This window comes from Apus apus, chromosome 4 (genome assembly GCF_020740795.1).
Source record: "Apus apus isolate bApuApu2 chromosome 4, bApuApu2.pri.cur, whole genome shotgun sequence".
NCBI lineage: Eukaryota > Metazoa > Chordata > Aves > Apodiformes > Apodidae > Apus > Apus apus.
The window spans coordinates 54,647,711-54,674,493 of record NC_067285.1 but is presented as its reverse complement, the minus strand read 5'-3'; the positions used below and the strand labels follow the sequence as shown (position 1 = coordinate 54,674,493).

Sequence of the window (26,783 nt, the reverse complement as noted above, 5' to 3'; positions counted from 1 at the left end):
GAGCGGCTGGGCTCGGCCAGCGGGGCGCGGAGGGATCCTCGCCGCCGGTAATGTCATCCGCCCGCCGCGGGAGGGATCTGTCCGCGCTGCGGCCGCTGGTAACCGCGGCGGGGCCGGCGGCTGCCCGGGGGGTCGGGCGGCTGCCCGGGGGGACCAGCGGCTGCCCAGGGGGTCGGGCGGCTGCCCGGGGGGACCAGCGGCTGCCCGGGGCTCGGGCGGCTGCCCGGGCGCGCTGTGGCGGCGGGAGGGCTTGCGCCGGCCCCTGCAGCGCCCGTCCTCCCTCGGCAGGTGTGCGGTGAGGGGCGGCCGGCGCCTCCGCTCCGCTCCGCTCCGCCCCGGCGCGCCGGCCGTTACCGGCCGTTAGGCTGCCTGCGGCGGGACGCGCCAGCCTGGGCTGCGTCGACCCCCGCTCGCCCGCCCCTCCCGGCTCCGGAGGGGGGTTCCGGAGCGGGGAGAGCGGTGGGGGCCGAGCAGCCTTGGGAGGGGGTTTCGGGCCCGGCCCCGCGCCTCGGCAGAGCCGCCTCGCCCCCGTGCCTGCCCGCGGCGGTGCGGCCGGGGGTGCTCCCGCCGCCGTCGTCCTCCCGCCGTGGCCCTCCGAAAAGCCGTCTCCGTGTCAGAGGGAAGCGGGCGCGTTTTGGGCACCCCCTGTTCTTTTTTACTCATTGAGAAATCGCCTCTTCCGAGAGGTTTTACTCAAGCTAACTGGAGCAGCAAAAGAGCTTGAGAAGGCACCTGCGTGAGTACGGTACTGCGGCTTGAGTAATTGCTAGGTTACACATTTTTAGCCCAACGTTTTTAACACTTCAGCAAAAGATAGGGAAGCGCAGTTTTTCACGGAAAATAAAGAAAAAATTTAAAGTTAGATAAGAGCTCATGGGTGATTTTCATAGAGCGGTTTCAGCTGGATGCTGCCTTTGGTTGATGCAGCTACACGGGGGAGTAATAAGGCAGCACGTGCTTACGGGTGGAAGGTGGGGTGGGGAAAACACACCACTTGGTGTTTCCCTGGTTGGAATTGGTATTTGGCCCTAGGAAAAACCCACATCTTGGTGCAGGAGCTTTAAATCTCTGAGTGAGGAAAGCTGTTACTGACAGTCTTGCTCCCTTTCCATTTGAGGATGTAGAATTTGGAGAGCTCCATAAAGAAGGCATGTCCGTCTTCAAAGTTGAAGTTAGTAATAATGTAAAAGAGCCTGTTCTCTCATTCGTTCCGTGTCAAACAGAATAGCAGTGCCATTAATGGAATGCCATGTGTAGCATATGCAAAAAAACATGGTGCAGAGGTCTGAAGACTGATATGCTTGAACTGTGCAACTACCTGTAGAAAACAAATAATTCATTTGGAAAGGGACCCCACGAGGTGTCTACTCCAATGTGCTGTTCACAGCAGGGTCAGCTCATGCCAGTGCAGGTTGCTTAGAACTTCATCCACTTGGTCTTGGAAAACCCTATGGTCTGAGATTATGCAGCTTGTACCACTGCTTGTCTGTCCATGGTGGGGGGGGGTAAAAAAAATTATCCTATCCAGTCAGAATATTCTTTCAGTTTGTGCCTGGTGTCTTTCCTAAGCATGTGCCTCAGAAGCAATGGTGTGTTACTTGAGATGCAATGTTACGTTGATGTTGCAGCACTTGCTGGTCCCAGGAGCACACTTTACAACAGAACCGCTGGCTTATAAATGTCTCTTATCGTGTAGATGTGCTGTAGTTAGTTACCTGTGTTCCCGTGCTACAGAGTGACCAAGCTATGCAAAAATTAAGATTTCAGGTCTGAAGTTAACATGTGTTGACAGAATTTAAAATATGTTCATCTAAGCTGCCTATCCTATAAGGAAGAATTTGGAATCCTCTTTCAGGAGTGTAATTGTTAGTGGATACATTTCTGTGACTTACCTTCTCTGATGACAGCTTATCACACTGAACAATGGCTATCCAGTTCTCTCATGGGTCATATTATAGCTATAATATGTTCCTAATTCAAACTACTGTCAAGATGTGTGCTTTTGCAATTACCTGTTTGCTGTAGCTCCCTGAAAGGTGTTTTGGAAGCACTGGTCCTTGGCATCCAAACCAAGATTGCTAGTAAATACATTCAGTGATTTGTGTGAGTGCTGTACACTGGAGTAACTTATTTTGTTCTGCTGAGGAACTTCTAACAGTGAGGGTCCTTTGGCTTGTTTTTATGGTCACCTCGAGGAAAGAATAAGAACAGATTTTCCTATATAATCGTGTGTTAATTAGGAAAGTTCAGTAGGTTTTAAATACAATAAGATGTGTAGTATGGAGAGTATGGAGTTTGAGACCAGAAACTCTTTGACTTACTTGGAAGATTTATTTTACACTGTAAGACTCTATTGCGGGCAGAGTTCACAAAAGATGCAATGGTCTTGTTTAAAACCATCTTTGCCTGGAAACTGGGTGATAACTGTAATTGTTCATGATAAGGTATTTCAGTGTTCCTGGGATTATTTTAAGAGTGTGTCAAAAGGTCAAAAAATTTGTGCCTTCTCTTCTTGAAGGGAAGAGTAAAGACGTAATTGAAGACTGACTGAAGTTAGGAACGTCCTAGGCTAGGATCAGGGAGTAGCGATAAGACTTGACAAGAATGAAGAGAAGAGCATCAGGAGTTTTATAAGGGAACTGTGTGGAAAGGCAAGGACTATTCTTGGATGCCCTTGCTAGTCTGTGAATGGAACAAAAGTGGCTGGGGCTGATTACATTAAAACTACAGCTATGTAAGTAAAAGGCATTTTGGATTGTACACAAAATACACCTGAAATGTATCAACAAAGAAAGATGTATCTGTCTCTTCATCTGCTTTAGGAGATGAGGAGGAGACCACCTCCATGACAACCTAGCTAAAGTAAGGTAAGCAAGTTTTATGCTAAGAAAGCAAGTCTGGTACCTGATTTATATATGCTACTTTAGCTGAGAGCTAAGAAGTCCCAGGAGGTGTCGGTAGAAATTTTTTTAACTTTTTGTCCTAATACGATGATTAAGAACATGAAAATGGGGGTGGTTAAGTTTGATGTGATAGTCTCCAGACAAAGGTGTTCAGAAGTACACAGTAAGATTGAATGTTCACATATAACTGAATAGTTGTTAAATCTTCAAGGCAATATTATTTTCAGCTCTAGAATTGGCCAAGGAGGTCTGAATTAACAGTATGTAACAGTATCTGTAGGTTTTTATTAAAATAGTAATTTTTTAAAAACCCTAGTAAAATTTGCAGAGAACTTTTGAGATTAATCACTGTTAATAACTGGGAAAAGAGGTAAACAGACTTGCCATCCTCAAGGTAAATATGCAGCAGGATGAAAATTCCCACAGAATGGCGTGGATTGTGGGTAATCATGAGGGATAAAAAAATTAATGTAGTTATGTAGAAAATAGGTGTTTGTGCAAAGAAGGGAAGCTTTTGGTGATTTCCTTGTGTTGACATAGTGCTAGTGTGTGAAATGCTTCTTTATGGTACTTCTGGGTTTTGGCTGTCAATTCAGTGTAGTCAATATTAAATTAATAGATCTTAAAAGGAATAAGGAAAAAAAAAGTTTTCTTTTTGGACATTGGAAGTACAGTCATACTAGGATGTGACACTGTTTGACATTGATATGTTTTGCTTGATAGTTATTAATTGATGTTATTAATTGAATGATAAACAATTATTGGCACAATTCTAATGTCTGAATTGCTTAGCAAATCAGATAAAGCCAGGAAGAAGACTCCTGCTTCCAGTATAAGGCAGTACCTTGATTGCTGAGATATTTAGGGCTGTAGTGGTAAACAATTAAATCTCTAGAGAGCAGTGATGTAACTAAGAAGGTGACTGCTTTCTCAGGCACAGAAAGCAACTCAATAGCAGAATATTTAGTAGTGGTAGTGGCTAAAAGTCATGCAAATTTTGAAAATGTCTTACAAGAGTAAACTAACTGTCAGGATTTGTCTTTCTTTTCAGACTTACTGTGGATAGAAATTAATAGCATCCAAAGGATAATTACATGTGCAGTGGTATCTATAATCTGTCTTCCTTCTGTTTTTAAATTCATACAAAGAACAAATTCAGAAAGAAGCCTTTTTTGGCAAGACCATTGAGGAAAGTTGCATAGGCATGTGCTTGATATGATACTGCTCTAATACAAAATGAGATTTGTATGTGTTACAGGTGTAAAGCAAAAAAACTACAGGGCATCAAGTTTTTTCTTTTGCTCAGCAGATTAGATGGAGAGGTGTGGGTATTGAAATTCATACTTAGATTAAAGATTTTCAGGTGTCCCTGAAATTATAAAGATATTTGCATTTAAGCTTTGACTTTTGCATTTCTTGGATGATTTTGAAACAGAAAATGTTTTCTGAAACAGTCTTATACTTTTGATGCTTACAGCTGCAATTGATACAGACTCTGCACTCATCTAAACATGGACATTGAAGACATGCAAGTCAGTAGTTCTGACAGTTGGATAATAGTATGTCCTAAGTCTGTCAATTTTGCTACATTGTAGAAACTGATTCAATTTGATTACTTGTTCAGATTTTTAAGGAATGAGGAAAATGAGACTGCTGTCTTTCTTAGTTCTTAGAAAGGCACGTATACTGCAGTCAAATTTTTGCTAGATTTGTGGCCTGGCAAGAAAAGGGAACAGGCTACAAGCACTTCCTTAGAGACAGTAGGAAGAGAAATTGTCTGAGTCAGGACTGTCTAGTAATAGTATAGCACTTTACTAAAATACTGTAGTGACAATACTTTATGATCTTTATTTCTTGGTTTTATGTGTGGGTTTTTTCTCTCACAGATAAATTCAGGGCTTAAATTGAAACAGTATTGATAATATCTTTGGAATCATATTTAAAATCTAAAACTTTCAGTTCTTCAGATAACCAGGATGCACTTCCAGTGGGACTGGCTGTGCTTGGGTGTCCTGATAATTAGCTTAGTGACTGCAGAAATTGAAAATGAAGGGACTCTGGATGCAGATGTTGAAGTGGAGGATTTTGACAAGCAGTCTCAAGATGCTGATGTTGACAGAGATAAATCTTCCTTAGAGGTAAGATGACAGACATCTTTAGATAAAGCTTGTTTAATTATAAAATACTAAGTTATAACTAGTAGAGAAATTGGTAGACAAATGCATTTTTAAAAAAGCAAGTTAACATGCAGTTGGCAACTAAGTGGGTGTCAAACCCTCTAGTCTGAGTTTTAGCATTGCTCTTTTTGACTTGTAGGACAAGCTTAATGCAGTTCAATGATTCTGTTGTGCCAAAGTGTAAAATCAGATTCCCTGCCTGTGGTGGATAGTCATGAAAAAAGTTCTCCTAGTCTGTGTTTAAGTCTAGATTTGACATCTCATGGCATTCTATGGTTCTATGATACAGAACCTTTTGTTGCAGGTCCTAACATGCCATTCTAGAGAAGAAGCAGAAAACATCTTGGTCTTACTGAGATTCTGACTTTAGACCAGTTTCTTCATTTCATCAGTCACAGCTGCTTTTTGACACTCTCTTTATTCCAACATAATTTTTCTGTATTTCTTACGTTGTACTTCATAAGAGATGTGGGCATATTCATACATTATTTTTCAACTTTTGTCATTTTACTGTGTAGCCCAACTGTAATATGCCAAGTAGCTGGGAAAACAGAATTGAAAATGTGTATAGAAAGAAATAGGGAGGAAGCAGAGAATTGGTGCAAGTTGAGTAAATTTTCTGGGATTTTGTTGCATGTAAGATATGTTTAGTTATGGGCTTTGAACACAGGGAACAATTTTTTAAAGTCGCAGATGTGAGATGTCTCACTGTTAGAGGCATGCACCCCAGCTGTAGAAATGAATAACATGGAGGGCAGGGAAGAATGGATTATTCTGCTAGATGTTTCTAATTAAAAAAATCCAGTGGTGTGTCTGGAAGGACTGCTTCTGGAGGTATGATAGTGTATTTCAAATGAAAAATTGTAATTTGTTAGAGTGTGTAGCTGTATGTGTCTTTTAGGTTGTGTACCAGACTCCAAAGCCAACTGGGGAAGTGTATTTTACAGAAACCTTTGATGGAGGATTGACTGGGTAAGTTTATGCCTTAAAACTATAAACTTCTACTTTCTGCAGTTTATCTTACAGTGGCAGGACTTTGCATTCATTTTTCTAGTGTCTTTATAAAAATTAAGATTTACAAGGTTTAGAATTGGGAAGGCTGGTAGTGCTTGCTTGAAATACATCATAATGTTAACCTGAACAGTTAACATTTCAGGTATGTTGCTATTTTTTGTTTTTAAGGAGGTTTTTAATAAATTCTGGGTTTACGAACAGTAAGGGAAAAAAAAAGCCTCGAAGATGTAGCCACTTGAGTTTAGCTGAAAGGTGAAATGCATGGCCATTTCTCTGCAGGAGCAAGTTCTTCCTTCCTTTTCACATGCACTTAGGTATATGTGCCTTCAGTGTTATAGATGTAACCTGGATTGAGGAAGACTTTTTTTAGCTGATTTTTTAAAATTAATTTATCATCTTGCTTCCCATAATCAGTAAGAATTAGATAGTTATGAGACTACTGAAGTGCTCCTAGGTACTTTGACCTCGCTGCATTGAAATTTTAGGAGAATCTTCAGATTTATCTCAACAATTCTTGGGAAATTTTTGTCTTGTGTATGTCTTAAGTTTTCTTCCAACAGTATGGCAGTGTAAGGTGTAACTGCTGCTGAGTGACTTCTGTTGCTCAGTTGGACTCTAGTCTTGAAGATCTTCCAACTGTAATGATTCTGCAATGCTGTGAAAAGCTGTGTATTGTGAGCTATAGTCAGTTGCCACCAATGCACTGTCAATAAGAGTGAATATAATATATTTCTGGAATAGAATTACTACTTTTAGTTGGAAAACAACTTGTCTTTTAGTCCTGTTTCTAGCTCAGGTATAAAGAGTGTAGAATATCAAGGAAAAACAAGTTAGTACCATGTACATGTGATCTGTATGATCACTGAGTTTTCTTTTTAATCAAGCCAGGTTAGCATACTATCACTGACTCAAGTTAAATAAGTGTGCATGCAGGTATAATCTGGGAATGGAGTAGAAATTTCTGATGTGATGAATTGTTAAAGTACTTCCTTGCTATGATAAAAGCTTTTAAAATGTGACAGTAAATTTCTGTTTTTTAATGACAAATCAGGTGTTGTTATGGGTATATTCTTTTCCTGCACACTTTTCCTGTACACTGCTGAACAAAAGAGCTATCTGTTAATTTGTGAAGAATTGTGGAAAAAGATCTTTTCATGTTACTAAAATGGATGGAACAAAAGCTAACTCTCCTGTGAATAACCAGGCAGAGGGGTGAAAGGAGATGGAACAGGATATATTAATTATGGTAGAACTTAAAGCTGCGTATATTTTTACTTCCTGTGGGACTGAAATCCAGATACTGTAGGAGTGAGGTTACGCAATCATAATATATGTACTTCTGTTGAAGGATGCACAATTTACACTGTAAACAAAATAACATGGTAGCAGGTACCAATAACTTTTGTAAGATTGAATCTTACTCCGTTTTTCCAGTTGTTTCTAAACTTACCTTCTGTTGAGTTACTGGGAATTCAAGTAGAAAAGACACTAATCTCTGAAATACTACATGCAGATAATAATTAGGAATGAATGAAAATAGTTCTTTACAGAATAAATAATGAGAATCATAGAATCATAGAATCCTAGGGGTTGGAAGGGACCTCGAAAGATCATCTAGTCCAACCCCCCTGCCAGAGCAGGGTCACCTAGAGTACATCACACAGGAAGGCATCCAGGCGGGTTTTGAATGTCTCCAGCGAAGGAGACTCCACAACCTCTCTGGGCAGCCTGTTCCAGTGCTCTGTCACTCTTACAGTAAAAAAAATTTTCCTGATATTCATCTTAAACCTCCTATGCTCCAACTTGTATCCATTACCCCTTGTCCTATCACTGGTCTTCACTGAAAAAAACTTAACTCCATCGTCTTGACACTCACCCTTTACATATTTGTAAACATTGATGAGGTCCCCCCTCAGTCTCCTTTTCTCCAAACTAAAGAGACCCAGCTCCCTCAGCCTTTCCTCATAAGGGAGTTTTATATGTCGTTTTATAGTTGGTACAATTAAGAGTTCACCAGCTCTGTTGGTTTGAGATATTCCTGTGCATAGAACCATCCAACCAGATGAGGGTGGACTGCCCTTTATTCCTTTTTTTTTTTTTTTTTCCTTCTCTTTTGTCCTCCAAATGAACATGTTGTGTGTAGAGTATGAACATGTCTCTTTGGTAGCCTCAATTTGTTTGCCTTTTGAAGGAGTTTGTTTGCTCTGTTGGGATCCCCTTACATGCATTTGTAATTTGTTTAGCGCATAATTGTGTTTGTCATTTGGGCAGTTACCTTTTCCTTTCAATCCTCCACTCTGCATGTGTACTGTTACTGTCAGATAGTGTTAGATGTCTTTGGGTGATCTTTTTTACTTTCCTTTTACATTTGAACCTTGCTATTTTCCATGTATTTCTGACATTATAGACTTATGTAGTATTCTTACATTCTGCCAAGCTCAGCTTGTCTGTAAAACTGAAGTTTATTAAAAATAATCTAATTACTTTACAGTTATAATTTTAGTTTACATTCTTAGGAATTATTTTGAAATGCTATATTAGGCTAGTCTATTTTAATTTTTCTTTTCTACACTAAGTTCAGATGCTGAATGTCAAAAATCATTATCACAGGTTCACAGCCTTAAAGTGAGAGCTGGTTTTCCCATGCTTGTTAAATAATGTTTTACATAACTGGTTCAATGACTAGTGTGCTTTTTGGTTTAGGTGGGTATTGTCTAAAACCAAGAAAGAAGACACAGATGATAGCATTGCTAAATATGATGGTAAGCAGTTTTAATGTTTACTTCCAGTACGTAGCTTCTGATGTGCTCTTGCATAGAACCTACCTTTGAAAGCCCAGATCACGTAAATCAAAAATGTTGGTTTGTATAATGGCTGTTACTCTGAAGTGGAGATTTGAAATGTTCCTCATTGGCTTACTTAGCATGAAGATTTTTCTCTTGTCATCCCAGTAATCTATTGTGATGAATAATACTAAAATACCCTCCTGCATCTGAATATTCAATATTGATTGTTTATGAATAGTGCTTCTTGAGAACTACCTTCTCTGAAATAATATCAGAGAGATTTACTGCTTCAATTTCAGTTGTTAAAACATGTTTCTAAAGCAGCATGTTCCATGTTGCTGCATCTTGATTCATGGCTTGGTCTCCCAGTCTAGCCTCTGAAACAAAAAAGTTAAACTGAGCAATGTATTTCTTTCAATATTCAATTTTCAATATATTACATTAAAATGCTTTTTCAAATGTTCTGTTCTTGAACATGGGGTTTTCTAGTGGTTCTTGTACATTCTTGTTTATTCTTACAGTAGTAATAAAAATAAATATGGGAAGTAGCAATGAAAAAGTTGGTTTGATGGCTTTTGTCATTGGGGTTTGCACTTGTCTTATAAATTCCTAGGCTAGAATTGCCTGCTTTAACATAACTTTAAACTGTTTGATGGATGTGTGATCTGTGGCAATGATTTTGTGACCTGAATTTATTTAATTCAAGAGAAAATGGGGACAAAAGAAAAAGCTTCTGCAAAAGAAAAGTATTTGTCTCTGTTCTTATGTCAAATTAAATCAATAAGTATTAATACAAACTGGTAAGCAAACATAACTTGTAGGACTTCGATGTGCAAAACAGTACAGAACAGCTCTTTTTAAGTTTAGCAGTTACGAGAAATAACTGATAAAATTAACAAAGTTGCAGAGGAGATATCCATATAGATGAGGAGCAGGGGGAGGAAGTCCCTCCCAGTGTAAGTGAAGACAAGGTTCGAGATCACCTGAGGAACCTGAACATACCTAAGTCTATGGGACCTGATGAGATGCATCCCAGAGTCCTGAGGGAATTGGCTGATGTAGTTGCCAAGCCACTCTCCATGATACTTGAAAAGCTGTGGCAGTTAGGTGAAGTTCCTGGTGACTGGAAAAAGGGGAACATTACACCAATTTTTAAAAAGGGTAGAAAGGAGGACCCCAGGAACTACCAACCTGTCAGCCTCACCTCTGCATGGGAGTGTCATGGAACAGATCCTCCTAGAAGCTCTGACAAGGCACACGGAGGACAGGGAGGTGATTTGAGGTAGCCACCATGGCTTTATTAGAGGTAAATCCTGCCTGACCAACCTTGTGGCTTTCTGCAGTGGAATTACTACATCAGTGGACAAGGGAAAAGCAGTGGATGTAACTGGACTACTGCAATGCCTTTGACATGGTCCCCCCACAACATCCTTCTGTCTAAGTTGGAGAGATACGAGTTTGATGGGTGGACTGTTAGGTGGATTAGGAATTGGCTGGATGGTCGCATCCAGAAGGTAGTGGCTCTGTGTCTAGGTGGAAGACTGTGACATGTGTCCCTCAGGGGTCTGTCCTGGGGACCAGTGCTGTTTAATATCTACATCAAAGTTATAGACAGTGGGATTGAGGGCACCCTCAGCAAGTTTGCAGGTGACGCCATGCTGACTGGTGTGGCTGATACGCCAAAGGGATGGGATGTTGTCCAGAAAGACGTTAGGGTAGTATGTATTTATTTCCTGCTTTGGAGTCTGTGGCTGGCTTGGTTTTTTAAGTTGGAAAGTTCTGTTTTACACATAAAACTGAGATTTTGATGATTTTCTTTCTTTGGCTGTAACAGTTATGAAACTGGGATTTTTACTGCTATAGAAACAGCTCTGCTTGGAGAAAGAAAAAAGAAAAAGCCTGTCATTTCTTGTTATTAGAACTACTTGCACTTTTTTCCTGAGCTTGCTTTCTTCCTTGCTGTCTGAGCCAGAATACTGGGTTAGATGGATTTTTAGCATAACACAGTTTTTATATTATCTAAAAGGTGCTGTAATTCCGGTGTTTTCTAATTCTTGAAAAGGACTGGTTAAAACATTCTGTTACTGATTTGAAAGAAAGATGTGAGCAGCAAATTTGTGTACCATTGATGGTTTGTTTTTTGTATTTGGGTGCTGTAGAACAGTTAGTTTGGGCAAGTTTAACTTCTGTCATGTCAGATGTCAAGATTTCTTCCCTATGTTGACAACTAGTCTTTATTTGCTGTTAACTCTTTGCTTTCAACAAGGCTATGATTTCTTTGCTTCAGCCTGCTTTTTTTTAAGGACTCTGTGTGTGTATTTTAGGAAGATGGGAAGTAGAAAAGCTGAAAGAAAATACAGTGCCTGGAGACAGAGGATTAGTGTTAAAATCGGTGGCAAAGCATCATGCAATATCAGCTATGCTAACAAAGGCATTTGTTTTCGATGATAAACCTTTGATTGTTCAGTAAGTAATTCCTCAGATTTTTTTACTTACTATGTATTGTTATTAAATTCTTAAAGTCCAGAAAGTAATATGAATCCCTGTAGAGAAATACTGAATTCCATATGTCATGTCATATCCAGAGCTATCAGAACTGTATTTCATAGAATCATAGAATATGCTGAGTTGGAAGGCACCCATCAGGGTCATTGAGTCCAACTCCTGTCCCTGTGTAGGGCACCCCAGCAATCACACCATGTGCCTGAGAGCATCATCCAAACCCTTCTTGAACTCAGGCAGGCTTGGTGCTGTGACCAGTTCCCTGGGGAGCTTGTTCCAGTGCTCAGCCACCCTCTGGGTGAAAAACCTTTTCATGATATCCAACCTAAGCCTCCCCTGATTCAGCTTCCTGACATTTCCCTGAGTCCCGTCATTGGTCACAGGAGTGAAGAGATCAGTACTTGCCCCATGTCTTTCCCTCTTGAGGAAGTCATAGACTGCAATGAGGTCACCCCTCAGCCTCCTCTTCTCCAAGCTGAATAAGTGACCTCAGCCACTCCTCATATGTCATCCCTTCCAGACTCTTCGCCTTGTTGCTCTCATCTGGACACTGTCCAATAGCTTGATGTCTTTTTTTATATTGTGGTGCATAATCAAGTAAGATTGTAGTAAAAGTAGTAGGAAGCGGTATTTTAACTCTTCTGAAGTGGTTTGGGTTTTTTTACACAAATCTAATCTTTTACAAGATTACTGAAAAAATGAATTAATTTTCAGTCTTACTCTAAAATCTAAATGATATGTAGCTTGAGTACAGTGTTTTTCCACTTGCAGAATACTTCTGTGTAGCTCTGTAAAAGAAACTTGAATCTTGAACACATGATAGCAGTATTAGTGATGATGAGCAATATGGCAATATAACTACTTTTTCCTGATATCCAGAACTTTGTTGTACTTACAGACATATCCAAATAACTCTTCTGGCTAAATACAGCATGTCATACAGGAGCTTTCAAAGACAGCACAAACTTTTTAGGAGTCTTGCCCATTTCTACTTCACTTTGATATTTGCATGTTGATTGATACCACCCTGAAACTTTTTTTACAGTGATACCAATGGTAGCAATTGCTACCATGGTATCTTTTGACTGACACTACTGCTGTGTTAGTGTCTGTGGCAATTAAAGTCTTTTTGTCATGTAGAAGTGTTTTGGCAGTAGTGACTAATACACAGTCCTAATATATTTTTATTTCAAGCTTGATTTGTATTTGTCTAATACTTGGAATGTTTTTACCACCTTGCTCTTTGCCCAGATATGAAGTCAATTTTCAAGAAGGCATTGACTGTGGTGGTGCATATATCAAACTTCTCTCCAGTAGTGATGACTTGAATTTGGTATGTCCTCTTACTTAACTTTTCCTGTCAGTTGTTCATTTGAGGAATGCGGAATTGTTCTTGTGAAATGTCAATAAGAAATTAATTCCTAATGCTTCCCAAATGTTAAAGCAGAAGATTGGGCAAGGTAACAATATACATGTGATTTAGTATATATACACAAAACCTTTGGCTTTTTGCATTTTTTTTACTGGTGGAAAAATTGGATACTGTTATTTTTGTTATAATTTCCATGTATTTTTATGAAACTTACAGGTAGTCTGAAATTTAAAGTAAGATCTGTATTCACAGAAGATACCTAAAATGTGAATTTCAGAAGATGAGAATGAAGAGTTTGCTGTGATTACAGACTCATTTAAAATAATACATTTTGTCAAAATACATATTTCAAGGAGAAAACTTCCAGGAATCAATTTGTCTTCTTCCTTCAATTGGTTGCTTCAGAATACAAGGATTAATGTTACTGTGTTTTCCAAATATAAAGATCATAAACAGTTGTAGTGTACTGACATATCTGAACAGCTCACTGTAACATACTCTGAAGGAGGATAACTGTATCTGGTATTTGCAGGGTGGTTTATTGTTGCTACTTAATGTGGAGCAAGAAGACTGATAAAATACTGGATAATAATTTCCTGGGTTTTATCTTTATTGGAAAACAAAATTGATATGAAAAACAGTAACTAATTCCCTTCTACCTTTTAGTGACGTGTTTGTACATGGTTATACATATTTGGGTGTTTTGATTTGTGACCAGCATTTTCACTTAACATAAGAGGGTCTAAATAAATGTATTCATCTTCCCTTAAAGAGGCTTAAGTGATCTGTCTGGTTAGTCTGTTTCCTGACAATAGAGAGCACCCAGCAGCTCAAGAAGACTGTTCAGTTTCTTTCATGATTTACCCTACCAGTTTTCAGTTACTTTTTAGAAAAAGGTAACTATGCTGTATGTCACAGCATATTGGAAAAGAAGTACCCAAAATAACTTCATAAAATATACAGTATAACACATGCTCAGCTTTCTTGCTTCTACAGGAATACTTTTTTGACAAAACACCTTATACTATTATGTTTGGACCAGATAAATGTGGAGAAGATTACAAACTACATTTTATCTTCAGACATAAGAATCCGAAAACTGGAGAATATGATGAGAAACATGCAAAACGTCCTGATGTAGACCTAAAAAAATTCTACTTGGACAAGAAGACACATCTATATACTCTTGGTATTGTTTAATATTTATAAGTTTTAATTGGAAAGGAGAGATTGAAAATGTGTTTCTCTCTGCTGAAGCTTTGTATTTGAGTCTGCTTTTTTGTTTGTAATACTCCATTAATTCTGAGGGGTGGCTGCTAAATGATTTGGGCATAAATGATATAATGACTGGGCTTAAATGATACAATGACTGAGCATAACAGCAGGATGTAAGTGGCTTTGAAATGCTGCCATTTAGTATTCAATTACAGGAAAAAATGCATCAGCTTTAGCCAGCCTTTAGTGTGAAGAATTAATACTTCCAGTACTTACTACAAAAAAAATATTGCTAAGGAAGATATTAGAAACCCCCACAGCTGTCCAATATTCTAGGCAGGCATCAGAGTGGACAGGAATGCAGTTCCATCTGCAGCATGCTGCACACAGCTCTCCTATACCTGTTCAGAGTTCTTAGTAACACCTGCATCAGCAGCAGCATGTGAGAACAAATACGTTACCATATTCTCTGCAAATGAATTAAAATGGTCTGATTTTAATCCATGGGTCACCTCTTTCTGTACAAATGAACAGTATCACAGAATCACCAAGGGTGGAAATGACCTTTAAGGTCATCAAGTCCAGCCTGAGACCTGACACCACCACATCAACTAGACCATAGCACTAAAAGCCACATCCAGCTTTTCCTTGAACATCTCTGGGGACCGTGCATCCACCACTTCCCTGGGAAGTCCATTCTAATGTCTAATCGCCCTCTCTGTGAGGAAGTACTTCCTAATACCTGACCTAAACTTCCTCTGGAGCAGCTCAAGGCAATGCCCTCTTGCCTTGTTGATAGCTGCCTGGAAAAAGAGCCCAGCCCCCACCGGACTACAGCCTCCCTTCAGGTAGTTGAAGAGAGTGATAAGGTCCCTGCTTAGTCTTCTCCAGGCTAAACAACCCCAGCTCCCTCAACCTGTCCCAGTATAGCAAAAATAAAGTTTTATTTCTTAGTTCTTCTTTCCCCTGCTTTCTAATTTCTAAGGAAGGATAAATAATCAGAAAAGAATGGGCTCATCCATGGCATACTGCAAATCCGGCAAAATTAGCTGCACTTTTGAACTTCCATTGAATGATAATGGAAGGCATGTTCAGCTGCTGTGTCATGGACAAACTTATTGTTCTTTACAATTAATTGCCATAGTGTGCCATAGCAGACTTTCACTTTTAGATAATAGGAATAAGCAAAAAAAAATCACATTGTTCTTGTGGTAAAGGAATGCATGTGTTCCTGTTTTTGGGCTGCTCATTAGAAACTATGATTAAAGATACTTAAACTTGGATTGCATTTATTCTGTTATGGTTGTTCAAAGAGACTCACAGAGCTGTGTGGTTCTAATGCTTTATATGACTGATAACAAGTTTAAAAATAAACTCTTTTCATTGTATCTAAAGTGACACGGGGAGTTCATTTTTGCATTTATGGATATTTTGGTACTGATGAAAACTTAAGCTGCTAGAACTTTGCTAGATATTATCAAACTGTCATTGTAAGACTGGTTTTTATCACATTTTTCTAAAACTCATAAAAGTGGAATAGTATTTATTTTGAATTAATAATCTTTGTTGTGTTGAATGGATGTTTGGAAATACTGGGTAAGCATTTATAAACATGCTTGTTGGTTATTAGAAGTGGATCTGGATACAGTGTCTTTTACTGAATGGCACTGCTCCATTCTGTGACCCTAGCTTCCCAGTGACTCACGCTTAACTGAAGATAATTTTCTCTATTTGCATTCTGTCATTTGAAGAAAGTGGCTGTCTGATTTGAATCAGACAAAATTTTGCTTTGATCATCCTTCAGCTGTGTTAATGACACAGCTCTTGTGTTTCCATGCTTTCAGGTGTAAAATTGTAATTTGGTAGCAGAGATGTCTTTTAGGGCAGAAGTTTGTCTTTCATTGTCTGTGTTTTAAAAAAAATAAAGCAGAATTTTAGCCAAGAGGTAGGTTTTTCAAAAATCTCTTTGTATGTGCTTGAATGTGTTTCAGCAATTGAATTTGCTAGGAGATTCGTTTTGGGGGGCCTAATACTGGTCATACATTGTTTTCACAGTAGCAGCTTTCATGTTTTGTGTCCAGATCCAGTACCTGGTTTCACAGTCTGTCTCCTGCTCTGCTAGTGAGAATCCTGTTGGTGGTTATTTGTCTAAGTCTGTGCTTATTCTATTTTATATAGGTTTTGGCTAAAGATAATTGCAAAATGAATCTGTCCTATATTTCTTTAATACAAATTTCTTCAATTTAGTGCTAAAACCAGATGATACATTTGAAATGTTAATCGATCAGTTGGTTGTTGGTAAAGGAAGTCTTCTTGAGGATATGGTTCCTCCAGTAAACCCTCCTAAAGAAATAGAGGACCCTAGTGATAAGAAGCCTGATGACTGGGATGAGAGACCAAAAATACCTGATCCAAATGCTGTCAAACCAGATGACTGGTAAGGAGACATTTTTATCTGTACAGTACCTTTTACATGCAGGTTATTCACTTGAAAGATTTGACTGGTTTTATTTTGGTTTTTGGTAATGACAATTGGGATACGTTTCGCTACTGAAAACACTAAAGTTTGAAAACATAATTGAAGTGGGCACAATGATGTGGTCATCTTCCAAGGAAAGCAATAATTGTGTTTTTTCCTGTTTTTTGCCCTCTATTATTGCGATTAATAACTAAGATTACTATACCTGAAAGATTAGGAACAGGGATTTTTTTTTCATCTTATAGTCTTCATTTACGTTCCATTTCTGCCTGCTGTGTGAACTACTATTGATGTGGCTACTTAGAATTCTGAGAAGGGAAAAACTTGATGGGAAGACCTGGCTGACAGCTGCCAGTTGATGGCAGCAATTTCTGAGCTAAGTAGTACTTTGAAACTATGTAAATATAATACAGGTATTTATAAACAGATAACTGGATATCTAATTTTCATGATCGGTGTGTCTGTTTCTCTTGTGCCTTTGAAAATAATCGCTTTCATGCCAATTACAGCCCTCTGAACAGAACACTGGTTCAATGTCAGGCTTCTGTATTTTCTAACGTACATCTGTAATTGAAGGGATGAAGATGAGCCTTCTAAAATAGAAGATCCTGATGCTGTTAAGCCTGAGGGATGGCTTGATGATGAACCACAGTATGTTCCAGACCCTAATGCAGAAAAACCAAAGGACTGGTAAGAATTTGATCAGTAGATACAGGTTATTCATGTGTCTTATACATAAGCCTGCCTGTTCTCTGTGGCAAATTCTGGGTTGTAGATCAGAAGTCAATCCAAATCTTGTTGTCTCTTGAATTACTAAGTTGGGACGTGCAAGGTATGGTCAAATATTTCTTGGTTTTGGGGGCTGCTTTTAGACAAAAATGAACATGTTGATTGTGTTTTGTTTTCTGAAGATACATAAACAAAAACAGAATATGAAGGACCTGTTTGAAAGAATTTGTTACAGTGTTTAACCATTAAACAATTTAAGTTGGTAACTTGAAATGATCATTCAATAGTGTCAAATAGATCTCTAAGCGTATTCTGGGGAAGTGTTTCAAGCTGTCTGCAGATACATAAATATAATGGCAATCAAACATGTTGTGGTAGTTACATCCATGTCGGCTTTAAACAAACAAACAAAAAAAGAGGCTGTAGCAATCCTTAAAAAAAAAAAAAAAGTGTTTATACAGTTGGGTAAAAGTTGTGTGAACTGGTCAAAATTACGAGGTTCTTACAGAAAAATGTGTGTGGACCCCAACTTGAGACTGACTGCTAGTGTTCAGACCAGTCCAGTCTCATAGCAGTTGTTTTTAATTTACCTTTTCTTCCTATAGGGATGAAGAAATGGATGGGGAGTGGGAAGCTCCTCAGATCCCTAATCCAAAGTGTGAGACTGCACCTGGTTGTGGACACTGGGTGCGTCCCATGAAGAATAACCCAAAATATAAAGGAAAATGGAAAGCACCTATGATAGAGAATCCTAACTATCAGGTAATAGCATTATTGTAGAGTTCAACAGCGCAGGCAAGTCAAAGTAGTGTATTTATCTACATTTTTTTGCAGTATATTTGTATTTCAGAATGAGTCTGAATTCCTAAACACTAAGCTGTTTTTAAATTTTCTCTTTATACTGAAAGTATAACTGAAAAATATAATTGCTTCCTGAATTAAAATAATTGATCTGTTAAAAGTTACTTTTGCAACATTTGCACTGGTACCACTTACTTAATATGCTCTGTAGAGTTGTATTCTGAATTATGTTATAATTTAATAAAATATTTCTCTTTTTTGTTGGGGTTTTCAGTGTGGGTCTTATAGGTGAACATTCATTTTTTTTTTTAATTAAAAAAATCTTTCAGTAAGCATATTGACTTACCAGTTCATTTTTAGTGGAAGCATCTATTTTGAATAATAACATTCCCCTTCTCTCCTCTGGATATGAGATATAATCAGTTGCATATTCAAGACAGTTACTTTGTGTTAGTTATGGCTGGGGAGTACTTGAATCTGATTTCTTTGAGCTTGAGATCCTAATCACGTTTGTAAACAAAAATTGGCTCTAATTTGCACAGGTATCATAAGGCTGAGTTTTCCTTCCCTAAAATTTCCTTTCTGGTTACAGTAGCTGTCACTTTATATATACACATACACACATATATCCCTATTGGAAGGGACTTTGTCATCATGGGATGTAGTTCCCCTGCAATCTTAGGCCACCACACAATAGATGCTTACCTCAGAAGATTCCATCACTGGCCACAAAATATTGACCAATGCCCTTATGAAGTAATACTAATGTCTTACTTCCCTGCGGTATTAGGAATTTTATTTCCTAGACTTACTCTAGGAAGTGTAGAAAGCCTGTGCTTGGAACCACTAGTATTGAGAAGAATGGAGATAGCTTGTGCAGTCAGTTATTACTGTAACCCTGCATGGACAATAATTTCAAGAGATCTTCCCTAAACCATAAAATTGAGATTCATCTGGAAAAATCCTGTAGGTTATTTCAAATTCTGTTTTTATGTAGGTTAAAAGCTACTGCTTATCTTTTTAAATAATGCATTTAAAATAATTGGCAAGTTCTAATTATTTTAAAATTTATTTCACAGTTTGTTTTTTCGTGATGTAATGTGATTAATATTTTTTCCTTAAAAGGGAATCTGGAGCCCTCGAAAAATACCGAACCCAGACTATTTTGAAGATCCTCACCCATTCAAGATGACCACTATCAATGCTATTGGTTTAGAACTCTGGTCTATGACATCAAATATCTACTTTGATAACTTCATTATATGTTCAGAAAAAGAAGTAGCAGATCGTTGGGCAGCAGATGGCTGGGGCTTGAAGAGATTTGTAGCAAGTGCTAATGAGGTATAAGCTTTAATATGATCTTGAAAGCTAAAAGTAATGAGGAAGATATGCTGTTGGAAGAATTTTTTGCCAGTTAATGCTGACAAAATACTAATTTGTCTGCAATTAGTAATCATGCTGAGTAACTATGGTAGTTTTTTTTTTCCTCATAGTTTAGCTTTTTACCTTTCCCAGATTAATAAAATCTTGACATTAAAATGGTGCAACATTTTACTTAAATATCTAGGAAGAAATTGGCTTCATTATAGTTAATGAGTCTTCTGCTGTTCATGGTGATACTAGAAATTGGAATACCTGCCAGCAAATGGCAACTGAGTTACTTGCACTCAAAGACCTTTTTTTTTTTTCTTCTTATTTTCTTTTCTCTTGTGGCTAACTCAATTACATATGTTGCTTAGGTATTTCCTGCCTATGAGTAATGGGTAAAATGATCATGTGGGTTTTTTTCTAATAACTTTAGGCCTTTGACTGTTTAGATGTATATTATGCAGCTCTGAAAATAGTGCACTTACGTGCATGTATGCTGCACCTGTCCTTCCATTTCTGTGTGTGCATCCACATTTTTTGTGATACTGCACTTGGTCAGCCGCCACAGTTTTTTCTAGATCCCATCCCTGTAGGATGAACTTGTCCAGACATACGGGATCATGAGCCCCTCTAGTGGCTGCCTTCAGTGACTACAGTTTCTTTCTAACTCCTCTTTTTTCTTTGATTTAGTGGCAAGAGCAGGCCTGTAGTTGTGGGAAGGAAACAGTGGCAAATGACAGCTGGTGTTTGTCACAGGATGAGCAAGTAGCAACAGTGTATCTGCAATTAGGAAAGCCACCTCTTCCCACAACCTTGTCCTTTTCTGAAATGTTTGCTTCTATGTCTGGACCTGCGTCTGTACCCCTACACACAGTAGCAGAAAATCCCTCATCTCCCTTCACTGCATTGTGCTTCTCAATCTTCCTGCCTTGGTTGCTGATGTGACCTTTCCAGAGGTCTTACTGGCCCAGACACCTGCCTACCTACATCTAGTGTGTATGTCAGAACTGGGCTGGGAGAGGGCTGTTGAAGGAGAGAGCATGGTAGTACATATGGAGCAAGATGCTGCTGCTCTGAGATTAGCATCAAAGTACAATGCTTTGGGAGCTCTCAGCTGAGATAGCACAGTTAGTAGCTCAGAAGAGTGTAAAGTGTGATGTTGCCAAGACTCCAAATGTTGCTTTATAAAATTGAGTAGTGGTCAATATAGTATGTTTGAAGTGCCAGGCTGGTTCCTTCTTACTCAGTACCTGTTATTTATTCACAGTCTGTTAAGTTGTGACTTTGCTAGTATTGAAATCCAATAGTGTTTTAGTCACTAGAAAGCAAAGGTAAAGAAGAGTTTTCTTTGGGCAACATAAAGCTTAAAATATATACAGTACATGTTATAAAATTACTGAAGTGTTGAGAGGGATGTGAACACAATATTTTTTTTTAATTTTTTTTTTTTTTTAATATAGCCAGGTATGTTTAGTCAACTGGTGACTGCTGCAGAAGACCACCCATGGCTCTGGGTTCTTTACATCTTGACTTTAGCTCTTCCTGTTGGTCTAGGTGTGTTGTTCTGCTGGCCAGCAAAGGTTAGAGATTTTTACTATTTTTTTTTTGTTTTATTCTTAATACTTTATTTGAAAGCTCAGCATCTGTACAACAATGTGCACTTCCAAAGTGCCATTACTTAGCTTACAGTGGCTGTTGTGTTTCATTCTTAATTCAAGTTTCTATATAAATTGATTTTTAATTTGTTGTAGAAAACAGATGAAGATATTGATTTCAAAAGACCTGATAGATCTAAGATAATTACAAAGGAAGAATTAAAACAAGAGGGAGAGGAGTTGGAAGATTATGAATTAGAAGAAGAAAAAGAAAAAGAAGATACTGCTGAAGATGGTAAGATGGGCAAGGCAACTTGCAGTTTGATTAAATACAAAGACATGAATAGGACTACTTCATGGATTGCATTGCCAATAATTACAACCAGTTATCTTAGAATATGCAAAAACTGCCTTGCTTTGAGTCCTCTTTTTCTTTTTTACAACCTCCAGCCAGGAGCTTTCATGGCTACTAGCTCTTTGATAAAAGCAAGAAGAAAGTAAGGATCTTCTCTATTTTTTTCACTTTCAGGAAATTAATATGCATCTGACAGACTTTTTATCTTTGTAGACAGGCTTGTTTTCTCCCTTCTAAATATATTTAGCACATTGGAATGATTCCGATATGTGTACCTGAAGTAGTCGAAACTGTTCTCTTTACAATGTGTCTGGAATAGCTTTAAGTCTCTAACATAAGTCTTTCTGCTTACTCCCCAGTGGGAGCATTGTACATTAGATTATTCTGCTGGTCACTGATTTTAGTAACTTCTGTTAAAGACTGGAATATATTAGACTGGAAATATTCAAGTCTGCTGCTTCCTTTGTGTTGCTTTCTAGCAATGCATTGCATACCTGCAGAGGGTGGTCCCCTTGCCCCAAGGGAGAAATCCGGGATTCAAGTTGAGCTACACTTTGGCAGTCAAGGATAAAATCATCTTGTGTTACTGCATCAAAAATTACTGGTGCTGTTCATCTGTGGCTTTGATGTTCTGTAGAGGGGTAGAATCACCTCCCTGGCACTGCTGGCCATACTTATTTTAATTTAGATATGATTAGGTATGATTTCCTGTTTATTCTTGATGAAAAGTATTGCGAAGGGTACTCAGTGTCTAGAAATTCTTGCTTGAGGACCTCTGTTTAAAGTAAAGGAAGAGACTTGCCAAACCCCAGTAACTTTTCTTTGAATTACGCTGTGGTTGCTGGGGTTTAGCTCTTATAATGAGTATAGATACCTAAACTGCACATGGGAGTGCCAGCTTGTACTGAAGCCCAGAGTGGAAATCAAAACAGTTTGGTGCCTGGCCTCCTTCACAAAACATGCAGAACACAGAGATTTAGTTAATCTATAGGGCCACCTATTTGCTGATCGGAGAGCCTCCTAAAATTCACAATATTTGGTGCATGCACTATATCTTAGTGCAGTGACATAGTCTCAATAAGAAAGTAGAAGCCACCTCTGTGTTGCTTTGCATATAGCTTGTACAAAGAATTCTGGAGAGTAAAATTGTATTTTTTGGTGTTTTTTTGGTTTTTTCTCTCTCTCCAGTCCATTTCATCTCAAAAGTCTTGACACCAGGTCTCACAGAAAGCTTACTGCTCTTTGTGAACAGTTTTATCATAGCAGTGCAAGCTGGACATACTTTGAGTGAACTTGAGTGCTTTTCTGAATAGTGTCTGCCCTTGCAATAGGGCATAAGAAAGGGGTTAGCAGAGAGCCTCTCAGTCCTCAACCAAAACAGTATGCCAAAATAATTCCCTGCTGAAAAGGGGAGTTCCCTTAGGATATAGGCATCCCCCATGGTGGATGATTGATAACTGCAGTATAAGTCTGAATTTAGTCAGATTTGGAATGCCTGAGTTGTCCTGCTTTGGACTCCGGTCTCAAAACTGTGTAATACAATACTTGGATCTAAGGACTTCCTTAAAGGAAACCAATTTAAGGTCATAATTTTAGTCAGTTGATTGTAAGTCTGAAGAAGGTTTGTGCTGTTGTGAAAGAGACTAAGCTGAACCTGTTAAAATTGGTTATTAAATATGAAAGTGATCCATTTCTACTAATTCATAAGAATTCTACTCTCTGTATCACAAAGATGGTTTTATGGGTTATTTTCAACAAGCAGTTTGTTCTGAAGCTGAAATTGGCTTCTTTTCCTTACTAGTGTGTCTGGAAATAGCGCATTTTTAATACAGTTCTGTTTAAAAAGTAAGACTGTTTTCTTCTGCAGAAGATGAGGGTGAAGGTGGTGAAGATACTTATAATGAAGAAGAAAATGAAGTTGCAGATGGAAGCCTAGAAGAAGGTTATAAGTCAAATAAATCTGCTTCAGAAGATGAAGTAAGTTTATGCTTTTCCCCGTCTTCTCACCGTTGTCCAACATTCCACTTTTAACAAAAGTCACTTAACTACAAGAGGGTTTTTTTTCTGTTGAGCTATAAAAAACATCATGAGGTGAAGATAAGTTTTTGAGTTTGACATCTCAAATGCTCTGTATAGGTTTTTGAAATGTCTCCTCCCATGTAACTGTACCTGTAAAGTACAGGTATAGAAGTGATCATGCACGTCTCTAAACATGGAATATTTTTACAGGAGTGTGGTTATTAAATTAATTCCAAGTCTTGAAAATTTGGATGCTGCAGTAGGCATCAATATTTTCCTTTTATTGTGCTACTTAGTTGATGGAACATGTGCTTCTAGCCAAATAGCCTTTCAGTGAGACCTAGAAAAACCTTTAGGTTTCAGTTATCTTTTTTATTATTTTTTTTTTTAAGTTCCAAAGTAATGTTTTAAGCAAAGTGACCATACTGATTTTGGATTCAGCATCTGCAATTTCATTTTCCTTTTGCAGATTAATCCAGTCACTAGATAATATGTAAAATGTTTTTCATAAAGTAACATGTAGAATGGAATTTGTGTGCTTTTCCTGCTTGTTAACTACTCATTATCCTTCCACTTAGAAGCTATTACGTCTGAAATGCTTTAGATTCACCCCCAGTATTTCTGCTGATCATCTTGTGCTAGTCACTCCCTAAATGAGTCCCTTCCCAGATAAGGGAAGTTGTTTAATGTTAACTCCTTTTCATATAAAACTCCTCTAGGAAACTGTACCTTGCATGAGGTTGCATTGTTTCAGCCCTGAAATGCTTCATTAATTACTCCTTATTCACTACTTCCTCTTGTTCCTGTAGGAAGTTGTGCTTTTTCCCTTTTACAGTTACCTAGGAACACAGTATCTAATGAACCCCATTGAGATGCAGGTGACTCTTTGTGAGAATAATAGCAAAGATCTGAGTGTGTGTATGGCATTGCACAGTATCACATTAAGGTTATGGCTTGCTCTTCTCAGAGTATTTTCAGGGTGTACAAGTTTCTGTTATGAGGTAGCTAGTGACCTGCTTGGGGATGTCATACACACCCATGTCCTCGCTCAGGTTGTGCCACATTCTGTGAGCTGTTCCTTCTGAATGAGGTGAGGCAGGAAAGTGAGGAAGCAATGCTTCGTTTGAGAATGGAGTTTGAGCTGAAAAGGCTGTTCATGCCCCTTTGTAAGCTAATTGCTTTTAAACTGAGAACAATATGCGATTTAAGAACAGTTTCTTCTACTTGTAGCTCTCCAAAGGTGTCAGTTAGAATGTTTTAAATGCTTCTTGCTTAAGAACTAGGAATTAAAATTAGCATAAGACACTCCTTAAGGAAGTGGCTACATTCACTAAAAAGTCACCGCTTTTAAACCAGTGAATAAATAGACAAAACCAAATTTCTGACATCATTTTAGATGTACTGTTCTCTTCCTTCTGAATACAGAAAGGAAAAGTCTTCTACCCACTTTTACTTATCATTACATTAGTATGTGAGGAAAAAAAGTCCGTTCAGTTAAGTCATGCATTTAGGGAGAATATGATTTGGGGGGGCCGTAGGGAGGAATAAAGTAACAAGCCAGTTTCAGTAATTAAAATCAGTTAGAATTGTAATGCTGACATTCTTTCTTTATTTATTCTTTTCAGATGAAAGAAGCTGATGAAAGCCCAGGCTCTGCAGGTGGCCCACTGAGATCAGTGCGCAAAAGAAGAGTACGAAAGGACTGAGTTACTTCCAGCTAGTATTTGTAGATCTATGTAATAGTAACATTTGGTAGCCACTTCAGTGGGCCTGACAGCATGCAAGTTCCTGAGATTTGAATGGAAAAGGGGCACTCGTTGCTATTTAACCTCCTGTTTTAATTCTTTAGCCTCTTTTAATCTTCGAAAAATTCCTTTATTCCCTTTTTTAAGGAGAAGTACTATCTATGAGGTGTTAGCTGATGTTTCAGCTAATTCAGAATAAAAGTGAAATCACAACTTGGCCAACAGATTTTAAGGTGCAGATTGCTAGGATTTGAAGACTCCTAGAGATTAATATTAGTTGGAGACAAACTTATTCTAAGTATTTTTTAAAAACATAAATAAATTATAATATTTTTGCAGCTCTAGCACAAAATTAGCTGTTTACACTTTTCAGCAAAAAGAGGATGATAGTATAGATGTAGCATTTATGACAGTGCACACTACTATGAGAAAAGATTATTTTGTTCTTTGCAGAGCTATATGCAATAATTGGTTTTGTATGATGATCTAGTGCTAGCAACAATTTTTATTGTAAATTATTTATTTCACTTGATCTTGCTACATGGGTGGGTCACCTGTTCTCTTTAGATATTGGTTATAGTAATTTATTTTCAAGAGGTATTTTAAAATAGTCATAGAACAAGTGGTAATTGATGTTACTTGTTTGACTTTTGAATGCAGATATCAAATCTACAGAAGTGATATACAGATAATTTTTTCAAACTTTTATAGTTCTCATGTTCCAAGCCAAGAGTGCTATAACCTCTGTTTATAGAATACTTGCTAAGTGTACATTTCCTTCTAAAAATATTTAATAATTCTTCCTTAACATGGAATTAATTAATATAGATAAGAATTTTTGATGGATTACATTTTTTACAGATGTGAGTAATGGAGCATTCTGGTAATTTAAATAAACTGCATATTGTAAAAGAAACTTTGTAAAAGTTCAGCTGTATATTTTAACTAAAATAAAACTGCCATCACCAGGAACCTCTTTCTGCTTGGCAGCTGCCTATATTAGTAGGATGTAAAATGCTAGCAAAAGCAGTCATACATTCAAAACAAGTACAAATACATTAATTCATAAGGAACCTAACAGATTTCCTTGTGTCTGGCAAGAATTAATGAAGAAGCAGTGTCTTCAAGTACTTGTGTTAAAACATTCTAAAGTTAATCATATTGCCCTGTATTTTGTGTGAACTATTGGAAGGGCCTCTGGTTTTTTGTTTGTTGGTTTGGTTTGGGTTTGTTTTTGTTTTTATTTTTTTTAAAGTTAAATGCAAGTTCCCTACTTAAATTGAAAAGGTAAGAAGTGAAGACTCCAGGTTGCTTCTCCTGCATGTGACTTGGCTGCAGTAGATACAAGTTGTTACCAACTTGGTACACTGCTTGTAGCAACTACTGTGAGCTGCTGGGGAGCAACCATTTCACACTCCTTTTGAATACAGTCTCATCTGAGTCTGGTAAAGTCCTTTGGAATTGTTACAGTATTTGGGTGTGGTTTGGGGGGTTATTTTTTGTTTGAGTTTTTGGTTGTTTGTTTGTTGTGATACAGTTACTCCAGGAACTGGTCACCCCATGGGGGATGCTAGTCTTCCCTTAGGAGTTTGAACTTAAGGTTCCCATGAAGTCGTGATTAATGCCCCATCAACATACTTGCCTGTACTTCCCCTCAGTAAACAAGGAGCCATTTATTATGGATAAAATGGTCTTGTGATACCATGAGTCAAGGGTGCTGTTT

General features: G+C 38.1%; 1 protein-coding gene across 4 annotated transcripts; it reads left to right on the top strand.

The window, feature by feature from the left end:
* Window positions 1-25,258, top strand: CLGN (calmegin). 4 transcript variants are annotated; one of them, XM_051619114.1, is made up of 16 exons: window positions 1-47; window positions 2,823-2,867; window positions 4,863-5,041; window positions 5,982-6,052; window positions 8,798-8,856; window positions 11,205-11,346; window positions 12,634-12,715; window positions 13,751-13,943; window positions 16,217-16,406; window positions 17,025-17,138; window positions 17,783-17,939; window positions 19,104-19,319; window positions 20,807-20,926; window positions 21,098-21,236; window positions 23,164-23,273; window positions 24,941-25,258. In XM_051619114.1, the coding sequence occupies exons 3-16, from the start codon at window positions 4,880-4,882 to the stop codon at window positions 25,019-25,021; spliced, it is 1,836 nt and encodes a 611-aa protein (XP_051475074.1). In that variant the 5' UTR covers window positions 1-47; window positions 2,823-2,867; window positions 4,863-4,879; the 3' UTR covers window positions 25,022-25,258. The 4 variants fall into 4 exon arrangements, with proteins under 4 accessions (XP_051475074.1, XP_051475076.1, XP_051475075.1 ...); XM_051619115.1 differs by lacking the exon at window positions 1-47 and adding an exon at window positions 607-736; XM_051619116.1 differs by lacking the exon at window positions 2,823-2,867.
* Window positions 25,259-26,783: the final 1,525 nt, after the last annotated feature.